Source organism: Erythrolamprus reginae, chromosome 2, assembly GCF_031021105.1.
Source record: "Erythrolamprus reginae isolate rEryReg1 chromosome 2, rEryReg1.hap1, whole genome shotgun sequence".
Lineage (NCBI taxonomy): Eukaryota > Metazoa > Chordata > Lepidosauria > Squamata > Dipsadidae > Erythrolamprus > Erythrolamprus reginae.
Genome location: NC_091951.1, coordinates 165,718,114 through 165,733,782, shown reverse-complemented (window position 1 = coordinate 165,733,782; position 15,669 = coordinate 165,718,114). Strand labels below are relative to the sequence as shown.

Here is a 15,669-nt window from a genome sequence, read left to right as displayed (position 1 = left end):
TTCTTGTGCCTTTGGCTGGAACTCTTTTCAGCTTGCATACACTGAGCCAATTGTGAATTGAGAAGAAATGAATTTGTCACTGTCTCGATTGCCTTCTATAGGTCATGCATGGGTGATCATGCCATCTTAATACTATAATAAACTTACCAGGATTACAGGCAAATCTGCAAGGATCTTCTCCATCACAATTAAGCAAAATGCATAAACCTGTCAGGGATGATGCTCTGCTGAGAAATTTACCAAGCCTGTAGGGCTTTGGAATATTAACACTGTTGTTTTGGCTGCCATCTGTTATTTCTTCCCCTTCGAAGAGTCTTTGCAAGCTGCTGCTTTTTTCTACTAGCAAAATGTGATTATTGGCTTCAGAAAGCCTGCATGCTATCCCATTAAGGAAGACAACAGCATTTTTGGTTGCCTTTTCTTTTGGAGGGGGGTGGGAGGAATGCCCTCAAACTGGAGAATGTATAGGGTGGGGGTTGTGCTACGTGTTTTGTTAAGATTGGCACCAGCTTCTCAAACCAAAAGTAAGATTCTCACACAGCTCTGTTAACCAGATTTATTGAACTGAAACTAATCCGTGTATTGTACAAGAATTTCAAGAACTGATCATACAGAATAGAATAGAATAGAATTCTTTATTAGCCAAGTGTGATTAGACACACTAGTATGATTGGACATACGGAACTCTTTTTATCTTCTGGAATTTCTTAAGAGTGGAGACTTACTCTACTTTTCCTTAGTGACCTTCCCATAAAGTGGTGAAGAGGTAGATATCTTTGGAGAAGATGGAAGACCTCCCATCTGTCTTTATCAAACAATCTTCTAAATATTTATTAGCTTGTGATGATCTTTACCTCGAGCTTTCTTCACAAAACATTTTACCCAGTCATTCTGGCAGCACACTTTCACCTTAACTGGTAAAAAAATGATGAGTTGGGGGAACGCAAGATCTTACACACTTCTTCCTGGTATCTGATAGCAATAGTACTTAGAGTTACGTACCGCTCCACAGTGCGTTACCACACTCTGTTCTGACCCAGCCTCCACAGCCCCCACTCAACAGCCTACTCATGAGGAGAAGCCCCTTTCTCCGTACTGAAGGAGCGGGTCCAGCAGTCACATGGGTTGCTCATGTCCAATCCGGTGGAACTGAGCCTAGTATTAAAAAAGCTTGCCGGATCCGCCCCTTCTCCAGAATTCGCTCAGTTCGCATATCCTGCGGTTGTATTGTGATAGCTCGTTCAACATTCTAACACCTTCCCTTCGATCCTTTTCTTCAAAAGTAGTAAGATTTGTTTTATCATTATTATTTACTTGCACCAATAGCGCCAGCCGTTTGCGGCTCGGCTTTTTTCTTTTGGAGAAGTTGTGGTTTCGTTTCCCCCCGGCGGTTTTGCCGGTTACGATTCCTGCGGCCGCTTGTGGATTCTTCTAATCCTTTGGCCTGGAGGTCCTGGTGCAAGTATTAATCTATTGAATTATTGATTATTTATTGTATACAATATATTTAAGGGCTTAAGAAATACCTCCTGCGGAGTGAGACGCCTTCTAGTCTCCTGGACTTAGTCGATCGCTTCCCCTTTAAGAAATTTACGGGGCGATTTTTTCGGCGCGAAGGCCTTCGCGCCCTTTTTAAATCTAGGCCTCTCGTGTTGGCCTCCTGCCAGCCGCGTAGGCCTCAGTCCACCGCGTGGATCCCGGAGCGGGCCTTGGGGGTCCCAGGCTAAATTCTCCACCGGCTAAGCCTCCAACCAGAGTGCCTTGGTTTACTTAATTATAAAGTTTAGGGAGGCTGGCCCCGCTGGATTTGGGGGCACGAACTCTGGGTTTGCCCAGATTGTCCTCAAGTTTCAGCAGCTTCGAGGCCTCGAAGCAGGATCCATTCCTCTTGGGAAGTCCTTGAAATTCTTCTCCTTATTATTCACTTATTGGCTCAGCCTTGTCTTCTGTTAATTGTCAGACTATGGCTACTTTTCCCAAGAGAGGCACAACTAAAGGTCCCAGAGAGGCCAGGCCTACAGGCGATGAGATTACTAGTATCCCCCAGGCCTCTTCCTCCTCTTCTCCAGGGGCCCGCCCCTCGACCAAGGTCACCAGGGCCGAGAAGAGAAGGGACCTAGCCCTACAAAAAATCCATGACAAATCAGCAAAACGTTTGAAAGTGCAGGCCCAAGTAATCAGTAGTCAAGACCCACCAGAGGCTTCTAGTCTTCCTCCTTCTGGGGTCCCTGTGTTATCTCTGGATGAGCCAAACCTAGACAGACCCCAACCTAACCTATGGGGCATAGGTCCAGAGGAACCAGATATTATTGAAGATTCCCCCCAGCCAGGATCCTCCCAGGCCTTTAGGGATTCTTCTGCCATTTCTGCTGATATTTCCAGCTTACCTCCTGAGTTCCAGTCTATTTTTGCTGTGTTGTCCAAAGCCATTGATGCCAAACTCTCCACCATCAATGAGCTTCCCTTACCTCTTCCTCCTTCTCGCTCCTCCCGCCCCTTGGGTTCTCCCCCAGCGGTCAGAGCTCCTATGCAGGATGATTCAGATTCCTCCCAGGATGAATATGAGGATATAGAGGATGATGAGGATGCTTTTCAAGGCTTATCAGATGATGAGGAATCCCAAATAAAGGTTCCTCCTCCAATTACTATTTTTCCTTCTCAATTATTCAAATCTCTCCTCCTCAAAGCTAGAATTTCTACGGGATTAGCGGCCCAGGAGAAACAAGCCTCCACTTCCACTGATCCCCCGGAGGAGAATTTACCTTACTTCACAGAGGAACAGGAGGATAACGAGGTAATTCCTATGCCTAAGTTGTTTAAAGATGCTTTACTCAAACAGTGGGAATTTCCAGCCTCTGGCCTTAATCCCTCCACCAAGGACAGAAAGTTGTACAAACTTTCCTCTTCCTATGAAGAGCTTCTATCCTTTCCCAAACCGGATGAACCTGTCAAGATTCTTCACTCGGCAGCGGCTGTGCCAGGCGAGGCGGAGGAAGTCCTCCGCCCAGAGGACAAGCGCATTGAGCAAATGCTCAAAAGAGGATTCACCGCTGATTCCTGGGCCACTAAAAGCTCTGCAGCGGCTTCCTTTTTCTCCAGAGCCATGCTGCTGTGGCTTCGCCAACTTCAACAGCATATTCCTCCCGATGACTTGAGAGGTCAACAAGACTTCAACAAGGTCTTTGCAGCTGCCCAGTACGTGGCTGATGCCACCTTGCAATCTACTAGATTTTCTGCTAAGTCTATTGCAGCTTCTACTACGGCAAGAAGACTCCTATGGATTCGCCCTTGGCAAGCGGGAGTTCGCCAAAAGTGGCAGTTATCCCAGGGTCCCTTAAAGCGCGACCTTCTCTTCGGTGATCTTCTGGATCCACTCCTCACGGAAACCACGGACAAGAAGAAAGTTTTGGGTCCAACCACAAAAAAGGCTACCAAAACGCAGTCCTTTCGTCGCCCAGGGCGCCAGCAAGATCAAGCGGCTTCCTACCAGAGATCTCCAGGTCAGTATTCCCCCCGCTTTCGTTCCCAAGGTAGGAACTCCAGGGGTAGAGGGTTTCGCTTCCAAAGGGGAGCTTCCTCTAACAGGGCTTCAAAAAAACCTAGATGGTAATCTTACCTCTATTCCCATAGGGGGTCGCCTAGCTCATTTCGCCTCTAATTGGCGTCTCACCTCCAAGGACCCTTGGGTCATTGACACTGTTCAAACAGGCCTTCTTTTAGAATTTATTTCTCCTCCCCCTAAACGTTTTATTTCCTGCCCTTCTCCCAGGTCATCCTCAGATTGTAACCGTATGGAGGAGGCCATTTCTCATCTATTGTCCATCAGAGCCATTCAACCGGTCCCTCCCGGTCAGAAGGGCCTAGGTTTTTACTCCATCCTATTTATGGTTCCAAAGTCCTCCGGAGGTTGGAGAGCTATTTTGGATTTAAAGAATCTAAATCTATTCATCAAATATAGGAAGTTTAAGATGCACTCCTTGTCTTCTATTTTGGCCGCCATTCACTCGGGAGATTTCATGGTCTCCTTAGACCTCACTGAGGCCTACCTTCACATTCCTATAGCCAAATGCCACAGAAAATTTTTACGTTTTTCCTTTCAAGGCAGGCATTTCCAGTATAGGGCGATGCCATTTGGCCCTTCCTCGGCCCCTCGGGTCTTTACAAAGCTCTTGGGGTCCCTGGCGGCCTATATCCGGGCGTTTCCCATCCACATTTTATGTTATCTTGATGATATTTTGATTCATGGGAACTCCCTAGAGAAAGTGAAAACAGACCTTTCTGTCACCATGTCAGTCCTTCAGGACCATGGATTTTCCATCAACTTTGATAAAAGCCACCTCCAACCTTCCACATCCATTTCTCACCTGGGATCCATTATTGATTCAGAATCCTCCCAGGTTTTTCTCTCTCCCGAGAGAAAACTCAGTATAGTGGAGTTAATTTCTAACATTTTATCTAATTCTTCAGTTTCCATAGTCACTCTATCTTCCCTTTTGGGGAAGATGGTGTCATGCATAGGCATCATTCCCTGGGCTCGCCTCCATGCTAGGGAACTCCAGTGGCTCCTGTTACCTTTTCAGAGATCAGGGCACAGCAACTCAAATCGACGCATTGTCATCCCACTGAGTGTTCGCAGATCCTTCAAGTGGTGGAAGTCTCCGGCCATGGACAGAGGATCCCCGTTCAGGTGCCCGGATCAATTTGTCATCACCACAGATGCCAGTCTATCGGGATGGGGCGCCCACGCCCAGGGGATGATAGCCCAGGGCACGTGGTCCCCGGAGGAAGCTTCCAGGCCAATCAATTGGCTAGAGTTAAGAGCCGTTTCCCTGGCTCTGAAGCATTTCTCTCCTCGCATTCCCAACCGGCACGTTCTCATTCTCACCGACAACATTGCCACGAAAAGCCATATTTGCAGACAGGGGGGCACGAGATCCAAGGCTCTCATGAGGGAGGCCCTCAAGTTGGGCCTTTGGGCGGAAAAACATCTCCAGTCGCTCCTAGCCGATCACATCTCGGGGAGTCTCAACGTCCAGGCGGATTGGCTATCCCGGGCAACGATAGACCCAGGAGAGTGGAACCTCCATCAAGACCTGTTCCATCAAATCACCCTCAGATTCGGCCTACCAATCCTGGATCTCTTCGCGACCAATGCGAACGCCCAACTCCCTCGCTTCTATGCCAGATTTCCATCCCCGGGAGCGGAAGCAATCAATGCCCTCCGGAGTCCATGGCCTCCAGGCCTACTCTACGCATTTCCTCCAATTCCAATCCTCCCGGACGTGATTCACAAGGTCCTCACCGAGAGGGCCCGAGTAATCCTAATCGCCCCTCACTGGCCCCGCCGGCCCTGGTTCGCGGATCTCCAACAGCTGTCCGTCCAGGACCCTTGGCGACTCCCCGTTTCGGGGGATATGCTGCGGCAGGGGGCCTCTTTCCATCCAGACCCGGAGTGGTTCCACCTCACCACCTGGCTGTTATCAGGAGAGATTTAGAACTGCGTGGTCATGACCCCGATTCAGTGGAGGTCATTTTAAAGGCCAGAAGGGGTTCGACCAATCGAATCTACGACCACACGTGGTCCAAGTTTCACCAGTGGTGTCTACAGGAAGGTCTCTCCCCTCTGTGCATCCCCATACACAGAATAATTTCCTTCCTTATGCAAGGCTTCCATAAAGGACTTTCCACCAGCACCCTCCGGCGTCATCTGGCAGCCATTTCATCTGTCCTAGGGGGCCCCCGCAGACAGCCTCTCCGATCCTTCCCTGAAGTTCAGGAATTCCTCAAGGGCATAGCCAACCTCAGACCTTCCAAGGTCCACAGGTACCCATCCTGGGATTTGCCACGGGTTCTCCATTCCCTCACGCAGGCACCATACGAACCCCTAAAATCGGCGTCCCTCAGGTACCTATCCTTTAAGGTAGCATTCCTGGTGGCTATTACCTCTGCCCGACGCATTTCGGAGCTGGCTGCCCTCTCAATCAGGCAGGACCTTTGTCAATTCCATCAGGACAAGGTAGTCTTGCGACTGGACCCCACCTTCTTACCCAAGGTCAGTTCCATGTTCCACAGATCTCAGGATATTGTCCTACCTTCCTTCTGCCTCCAACGAGACCATCCCTTGGCAATTAGATGGCACACCCTGGATCTCACCAGAGCGCTGAGAATCTATATCCAACGCACAGGACCCTTTCGGAGGTCAGAAGCACTTTTTGTAGCCTATCATCCCAGAGTCATGGGGGCCAAAGTGTCTTCAACAGTAATAGGCCGTTGGATCAGAGGGACTATATCTAAGGCCTATGAGTCGGCCTCCCTCTCAGTTCCAAGGAACATCACAGCGCATTCCACCAGGAGCGCAGCCACCTCGGCCGCTTGGGCGACTCAAGCCCCGTTGGAGGAGGTCTGCAAAGCAGCCACTTGGGCCTCGCCAAATTCCTTCATCAGGCACTACAAGATTGATTCTTACGCTTCAGCGGACGCTGCCTTCGGCAGAAGGGTACTCCAATCCGTTATCTCACACGATAGCAAGCTAATCCCACCCTAGGGACCATCTATTGGGTATGTCCCATGTGACTGCTGGACCCGCTCCTTCAGTACGGAGAATAGGCGTTGATTGCTTACCTGAACGCCTCTTCTCGTACGGTGAGCGGGTACAGCAGTCACTTCCCGCCCTTGTATGTGTCTTCTTTACCTTTCTATATCTTTCTTCCTCTAACAATGAGAGTTGAACACTACAGAGCTTCACAACTGAGCCTAGTCTATGGATTCGCGAATTCTGGGGAAGGGGCGGATCCGGCAAGCTTTTTTAATACTAGGCTCAGTTCCACCGGATTGGACATGAGCAACCCATGTGACTGCTGTACCCGCTCACCGTACGAGAAGAGGCGTTCAGGTAAGCAATCAACGCCTATTTTATTTAGAAAGTCAGGAATACACAGCATTCACTGACAAAGGTCCAGGTCACACATCCATAGGAGTCTCTGAATTCCCTGCAGGTAGCCTCAATTAGCACTTCAATCCCAACACAAAGAATCCCGACCAACCTGGAAATCCTGGCAAGGAATCCACCTGGGGGAATACTTCTGGAGCACAAAGGAATGACAACCACACCTTCCACACACCTTCTTATATCTCAGCCAGGGAGGGATTTGCTAACATCTCTTTTTCCTGGATGGCTGCCCCTCAGTCCTGCATTGATCTCCCCTCCGCACACACTCATCTGGGGCAGGACCCAGCTATATCTCCCCTTTGCTCAGCTCAGCCCCCAAAACAGCTGTGTCTTTGCCTGCGTTTGAGTAGATGGGTCCTACTCTGCATCTGGCTCTGAGAACTCCTGCTCCTCACAGCTTTTCATCGGCTCCGATAGTAACCCTAGCACCCCCTCCATCTCCTCTGACTCATCAGACTTGATTGCCATCTGCGCTGGCAGTCGAAGCACAACACACTCTCTGAGCAACTTACAAATGTCAGCAGATTGCCCCCAACAATCTGGGTCCTCATTTTACCAACCTCAGAAGCATGGAAGCCAGCCAATCAGGATTGAACTCTTGGCAGTGGGCAGAGTTAGTCTGCATTATGTCATTCTAACCATTGTGCCACCACAGCCTCCTTCCACCAAGAATGATGTGACAAGCTTCATTACATTGTCAAGTCAACATGTCAGTGGGCATGGCTTGGTCCTTTTGACCAGTCAGTGCCAAGGAGGCATCTTCTCTGATTTCAAGGATTCCCTCGATGAACACTGTGATGTTATGCCATTCTTTAAACTGCATTTTCCCATTGGCCCGCTGCCAGTATGGGCCAATCATAACTGCCCAAGCGTAGGAACAAATGACATCCTCCTCCCATTGTCGGCCAATTACAAATGCACCTCATGCCTATTTTTTCCCAGTTGCAATTCAAAACTACTGGTGTTTTATTTTAACCATACCCAACTTAGGCTGTTGAGAGAGGATGATCTCCATGCTTTATTCCATTTCAGTATCAGCTCCAGTTCTAACTGATTTCAGCAAGTGGCATGCCCACTACCTTCCAGCACTCAATCATTGCCCTGGAAAACCATCTTCTGTTTTGATTGGCAGGTGCTGATGGCTTGCTTTTTCTTTAATCATTTTTAGTCGATTTAATAGTGGCCTGCACCTCAATGAATTATCCTCATGATCCCTTCAACTCTTAACATCTCCCCAGTGGGCATTCTTTCAGATTTTGCCCAGTTTACCTTAACTTAATAAAGTACACCCCCTTTTGCTTTCCCAATGCCGCCCGCAGTTCTGTAGAGTTTCCCTTTGTGTTATTTTTAAAACAATTTTAAGTTGCAAAGTTACATCTTAATTTTATTTCTGTGAAGCTCAATTAGTCTTTGCTGTAAGGTTTTTGCAGATTAAAAGAACAATCTTCTCCCTATTACTTTGATTATTGTTGCATACATGGCATGGGATCAGAATACCTCCAAGACCGCCTTCTGCTGCATGAATCCCAACGACCGGTGAGGTCCCACAGAGTCGTCCTTCTCTAGGTTCCGTCAACTAGAAAATGTCATTTGGCGGGACCTAGGGGGAGAGCTTTCCCTGTGGGGGGCCCAGCCCTCTGGAATCAGCTCCCCCCAGAGATTTGTATGGCCCCCACCCTCCTTGCCTTCCGTAAGAGTCTGAAGATTCATTTATGCCGCCAGGCCTGCGGCCATTAGATTCTCGCCCCCTGGCCAGTGAATGTATTGAGAGAATGTTGAGTGTATGGAATTATTCTTTTTTTATGCTTTTGTGGTTTTTAGATTTTTAATTAATTAATTGGATTCAAGATATTGTATATTATTTATTATATGTTGTGAGCCACCCCGAGTCCTTGGAGAGGGGCGACATAGAAATCCTAATAATAATGATAATAATAATGATAATAATAATAATAATGGAAAAAAGAGAAAAAACAATGTTGTTGTCAAAAGTAATGTGGGGAGGGATGAATGTGTCCATTTGTGCAAACTTTGGGGGGAACCAAAAGCAGGCAGCATTTGTAGACCTGTTCACACTGAACCCAACCAGTAAAGTATACTTTTCCTGCATGGATGGGGGATGGGCAAGAAGTAGAAGAATGAGCAATCAATTCTAGTGGCGCCAAAGTCTAAGATGAACACTAGGCCATCCGTGTTACCAATTTACTGCAATCCAGATTGAAGTTGGTTTAAGGCAGTGCTTCTTAAATAATGGGGTGGGCCCCTCGGGGGGGGGCACGGAGCATGTGACCACGGGGAACGTGCTATTTTTTGCTGCAGGGAGTAGGAAACACGTCCTACCTGACACTTGTACCAGTACCTCCATCGTGTTCCTCGGCGTTGTGCCCAGGGCAGCCTGTTTTAAAAGAAAATGTCTTGTGAGTTCAAACTTCTCGCATTTGTGAGATGTTTTCTTTTAGAATGGGCTGCTCTGGACACAACGCGGAGGAACATGATGGAGGTACTGGTACCAGTATCAGGTAGGATACGCATCTCACAGTAGGGTGCAATTTGGAGTTGACAGGTCAGACGGGATAGGCTGCAAGACGCGCGACGGCAGAGAATTGGGGGGGATGAAATATTGAGAAGCACTGGTTTAAGGAATACACGGAATGGTATGGGAAAGTAGCTTGCAGTGCAAAATTGCACTTTATCTTCAACTTCTTTTTGAAAACTGATTAGTCAGGGTTTTAGAAGTGCCCTATTTTGGACTAAAAATGGGACTCGGTGGCTCAGTGGCTAAGAGCCTGTGCTTGTCGATCAGAAAGGTTGACAGCCTGAATCTCTAGTGCTGCGTAACGGAGTGAGCTCCCGTTAATTGCCCCAGCTTCTCCCAATTTAGAAGTTCGAAAGCATGTAAAAATGCAAGTAGAAAAATAGGGATCACGTTGGGAAGATAACAGCATTCTGGGTGCCTTCCGCCTTTACTCATGCCAGCCACATGACCACAAATCATCATTAGATATTACTGGCTCTTCGGCTTAGAAATGGAGGTGAGCACTGCCCCCTAGAGTCGGGAATGACTAGCAGGTATGTGTGAGGAGAACCATTACCTTTACCTTTATTTTTGACTGGCTTTGTTACATTGGCCAGTCAGACAACTATGGGCATGGTTTGAATTCTTATATCCTGGAATGGGACATAAAATTGCTGTTTGTAACCAACCTGGCTGTTGTAAAATGAACTTTCCTGTGCTGTTGCTTACTAGGTTATAACTACTTTGACTACTTTGCCTTGGACTCAAAGCATTTTGTATAGACTCAGACACAGTTTAAGTTGATGTAATAACAGTTTGGGTTGCATATATGTTACTTTTCTCATAGCAGAAGTTGAACATTCTTCCATTCCCCGAGTGAACACTTAAAACTAACAATATAGCAATTAAATTTTCTCTCTCTCTTTCTTTTACTCCCCATTCAAGCCTGAAAGAATCAACCCGGAATTAAACCAAAAGGGCTACAGTGTAAAATCTGATATTTGGAGTCTGGGGATTACAATGGTAAGAATACATTACTGAGGAATGATATCGGGATTAATTTTATTATTTATTCTATTCTGCTGACTTTTGCAACTGAAAATCTTTGTAATTTGAAATGGGTTTAATTGCATTTAAATTATGGAGGCCAGTATTCTAAACGTACAGGTTCAAAAAGATGGGAAATTTCATGGAAGATTCTTGAGTTAACCAATTGTGTTTTGTTGGAAAGTCATTTTAAAAGAATTTAGAGCTGACCTTAGAGAAGAGATGAGAAAGAGACACTAAGGGGAGCAGGAGAATGAGTTCTAAAGAGGGACTGACCTTCTAAGAGTTTACAGAGTCCCAAAAATGGAGAAAGTGTAAGAAAGAAATTCAAGGTAAACCTTGCCTTGACTTTGTTGAGTATAAAATGAGGCAGAGAAAAACTTCAAGACTCAATTCAGCTTCTCTTCAAGAAGAAAGAGACACAGTAGCGGGCCTGTCAAACTGGAGGTCCATGGGCTGAATGTGTCATGCATAGGCCATATTCACAACGGCCCTGCAAAGGCAAAAATTGTCACAGTGCCTCACAATAAATCACATGATGTGATCGAGTTTGGCACAGTAGGGTTTCAAGAAATGCTGCTTTATTGTTGAATTTTGAAATTTGAAAACCTGTTTTCCGAGTCCCATTTTATATGAGACAAAATTAAAGTGGGCATATTTTGAGTTTCTCGTACAGGTTTCTCTGCCTCTCATGATTTGCTCCTGCCTTGCTCCGCTATTTCCCCAAAATCTGCTCTAAATTTTTTTAGGGTCACACTCATAATTTTTACACCATTCCAAAGGTCCAAAGCTTCTGACAAAATTGAACGGGTCCAAAGACGGGCTACAAGAATGGTGGAAGGTCTTAAGCATAAAACGTATCAGGAAAGACTTAATGAACTCAATCTGTATAGTCTGGAGGACAGAAGGAAAAGAGGGGACATGATGGAAACATTTAAATATGTCAAAGGGTTAAATAAGGTTCAGGAGGGAAGTGTTTTTAATAGGAAAGTGAACAGAAGAACAAGGGGACACAATCTGAAGTTAGTTGGGGGAAAGATCAAAAGCAACATGAGAAAATATTATTTTACTGAAAGAGTAGTAGATCCTTGGAACAAACTTCCAGCAGACGTGGTTGGTAAATCCACAGTAACTGAATTTAAACATGCCTGGGATAAACATATATCCATCCTAAGATAAAATACAGGAAATAGTATAAGGGCAGACTAGATGGATCATGAGGTCTTTTTCTGCCGTCAGTCTTCTGTTCAGAAAGCATCCTGACTAGCTCTTATTGATTGACTGGTAAAAGAGTATGCAGTTAGTTCCTGACCTATTCCCCCCTTCTCATAACTGTTTCAATTCAGCTGCATATAGAAAGATGATGTTTAGCTTGCTTTTATTTTGCTTGTCTTGTGCATCTGCCTGATTTGTACCCTTTAATTGCTCTCTCTCTCTCCTTCTCTCACTCAGCTCCTCTTGCTGGATTTTTTTTTTTGGCAAAATGATTTGATTTTATGAACAAAAGCCAGATTTTATTTTGCATCACCCTCATAAAATTGGAGTGAAAGAACAAACAGTTCAGGGAAGCCTGGTCAGGGGAAGGGAGAAAAAAGAGCAAACCCTTTCAGAGTCAGAATTTACCCAGCACTACGTTATGTCAAGCCGAAGCCATCGTTTGAGTTGGAGACTTTGGCCTGCCACATAATACAATCAGAGTTCGAGGCATGGCCTTGCTCAAAGTTCCGATTTATGAGTAAACGCTAGATGCTGATTTAATTCTCAGATGCTATTTGGAACCTTGACATTCTATCATGTGCAGGCCAAAATTTCCAACTCAAACGATGGCTTCGGCCTGACGCATTAGCTATGACAGCTTAATTTATAAACTACTCAATTGGTCCATGCGGTTAGCAAAGTGTTTATCCATTTAAATTTAGAATGGGCTTTTTATACTTTCTTCAGAAATCTTAGCAGGTCCAGCTGTCGTCCTCAGCCACAGTTCTGCATTGCTTGTGATGAATATTGAAAAACCAGGCAGCAACATACGTGGGTTGCGTGTCTGCAAACAGAAAAAAATGCCCTATAGCAACCATCCATCACAAAGCTTGTTCCATTGGCACCATGCCTGCAGGAGGGAAATACGCATTCAGAATGAACATTAAGGTTTCTGCTAGCAAGTCAGAATCATTATCTTGGGAATGATTAGTCCCACTTTGTTGCAACAGCCCTCGTAGGCTGGGCAGAGAGGAAAGTAGACTCTTCCCCTGGCACCCTGCGTCTTCTGGAGAATCTGTGGGTACGTGGCACAAACCAGAAGAACTCGCCTCACATATTTCAAAGCTGCAGCTTTGAAATATTCCCAGAGACATGCTGTCTCCAGAGACTTACACAGGCTGTGCCTCAGAGGCACCAAATGAGCCCAGTGTTTCCAAGGGAAAATGGAAGAGGGAGGGGGAGAATAGCACAGCCTCCAATAGAAATCCATTTTAAAAAATGAAGTTGTAATTTCAGCTCTCATCCTGAAGGTGGCAGCATGCAACAACATTGGATTGAGTTTGTGTGTCTTTATCACAGTAGCCTTTTCATATTTTTCTTTGGGAAGATAGGGAGGGGGAGGGAGAAAAGAGTCCCCCGGAAAATGCCTTGATGCCTCCCTGTCTTTTGTTTTTGGACCTAGATTGAATTAGCAATCTTGCGGTTTCCATATGACTCCTGGGGGACGCCGTTCCAGCAGCTCAAACAGGTAGTGGAAGAGCCATCACCACAACTCCCTGCAGACAAGTTTTCAGCTGAATTCGTTGACTTTACCTCACAGTGGTAAGAATGTTCTCCCTGAATCATGGAGAAGTCAGATATTGCTTCATTAACCTTTGAATTTGCTCACATATTACTGGGGGCGTACAGGTGTAGACTGACATGCTGACCAGAGATAAATGCAGCTTAAAATCAGGCAGTTGTTTCCAAAATGCACTGGATTCCCAAATGAGTGATGATGCCTAGATTGTCTCTAAAATGAGTTATTTCTCACAAAAGAAGAAATTGGCAAGGAGGGAAAAATAACCCTAGTTGTTTATGAATTGCTTTCTAACTGCAACCCAATCAGTCTTTTAATACAAATATTGGAACAGGAGTGCACTAGTTGTTCAGGAAGGTACTAAACACATAATTTGAATCTCAGTAATATATATTCTTGTTTTTAAGTCCTATAATGCTTATCCTTTAAAAATGAAACATGGATGAAAATGGGCACAGCACTAATGATCTCTGCTACTCAAACTAAGCTTTGGTGCACACAACTAACCTTAACAACCTTGCTAAAATTTCTGTTGTGTTGTCTTCCTCTTTCTCTGTCCTTTACATGTCTTGAGCTGTAAACTGTAATGTCCTTAGGACTGGGAACAGATATGTTAACTTGTGTTTTTAAAGCATTGGCTTTACATTATGTGATAGGTTGAATATTATTTTTGAATGAGAACAATTAGGCACCCACATATCTGTCTCTAGTCTTCACAGTTTTCTCTTTTAAAAACAGCAGAAAGGTGGGTGGGCTAATTACTTTTGCAGTTCTGCTCAGATATCCAGATGTATTGGCGTCTAACTCACAATTCTGCAGACCTAGTCCATCCCAATGGACTCCCAGGACCATGGAGGAAAAGGGAAGGGCTTTGCTTTCTTCCAGATGTCCGGTTGCAGCTGTATCATTATTATGCCTTGTAAAAGCTCTGTCCACAAAAGTGTCTTGCTCTTTTTAATCTTTTCAACCCAGAAATCAAATATGTTAAAGGTTCTGCGTGTCTATCAGCAGAATAAATCTCTGAAAACAGATCAGAATGCAAGCAGATTTACAAAAAAAGGTTTTGTTTCAAACTGATTGGACTTGTTTGTCTAGGGGATGCGAAAAATAATTCCCAACAGAGTTATGTAACATTTTGGAATTCCTCTGACTGCTTATTTCTGTCCCCACTTTTTAGGTGACACAGGGCCATATTTGTAACCTATCAGATCCAACCCAAAGAAAAGGAAAACCTATGAGCCACATATTTGCACCTGTCCTCAAACATATAAAGAGAGAAAAAACACAGGTGGTCCTCAACTTACAACATAACTCAGCCCAACTGAGCCCAAACTCAGCCCAGACATTTGTTAAATGAATTTTGCGTCACAATTGTGAAGTGAATCTGGCCTCTCCATTGACTTTGCTTAATCAGAAGGTTGCAGAAGGTGATCATATGACCCCGGGACACTGCAGCTGTCATAAATCCACGCCAAGCATCCAGTTTTGTGACCATGGGATACTCATAACAGTTGTAAATGTGAAAAACGGTCAACTTTTTTTTCCAGAAACGTAACTGAACGGTCACTAACAAATGGTTTGAAGTTGGGGACTAACTGTATTTTATTATACTGAAGAAAATACAGACACCTTCTATGACGTCTAGTAAAGACACTGGAAAGAATTCCAATCTTTTCATCTTTCCCTCCTTTGATATGTTTATGAAATATGTTCATTGGAAGTATATCTGGCAGATATTTCCAATGAACTTAATCATTTTACATGATAACCTTGAGGGAGATAAGCAGTCTAATAAAATCAAAATAAATGTTGACACTTGCTCATAAACAAGAAATCTCAGTACAATGGTACCTCTGCCTAAGAACGCCTCTACTTACAAACTTTTCTAGATAAGAACCTGGTGTTCAAGACCATTTTCCACTTACAAACCCGAGCCTCTAAAACTGTAACCGGAAAAGGTGGGGAGAAGCCTCCATGGGGCCTCTTTAGGAATCTCCTGGGAGGAAACAGGGCCAGAAAAGGCAGGGGGAAGCCTCTGTGGGGCCTCTCTAGGAATCTCCTGGGAGGAAACAGGGCCGGAAAAGGCGGGGGTAAGCCTCCCTAGGGCCTCTCTAGGAATCTCCTGGGAGGATACAGGGCTTCCACCCTCCCTGTAGTTTCCTCAATCGCACACATTATTTGCTTTTACATTGATTTCTATGGGGAAAATGGCTTCTTCTTACAAACTTTTCTACTTAAGAACCTGGTCACAGAACAAATTAGAGATAACTAGAGGTACCACTGTATAAAACAAAGCTTGCATGGGGCAAAACCCATGTTACATTAAAAAAAAAAAACATCCAAAAATACTCAAGTATTGAATATTGAGTGTTCATTCTGAAT

General features: G+C 45.2%; 1 protein-coding gene across 5 annotated transcripts in view; it reads left to right on the top strand.

The window, feature by feature from the left end:
* The window catches only part of MAP2K6 (mitogen-activated protein kinase kinase 6), a 130,548-nt gene that overhangs the window by 100,587 nt on the left and 14,292 nt on the right, over window positions 1-15,669 (top strand). For all 5 annotated transcript variants that reach the window (XM_070740276.1, XM_070740277.1, XM_070740273.1 and 2 more), the window contains exons 9-10: window positions 10,410-10,487; window positions 13,171-13,310. In XM_070740276.1, coding sequence (XP_070596377.1) covers window positions 10,410-10,487; window positions 13,171-13,310 — 218 coding nt within the window. The remainder of the gene's footprint in view (window positions 1-10,409; window positions 10,488-13,170; window positions 13,311-15,669) is intronic.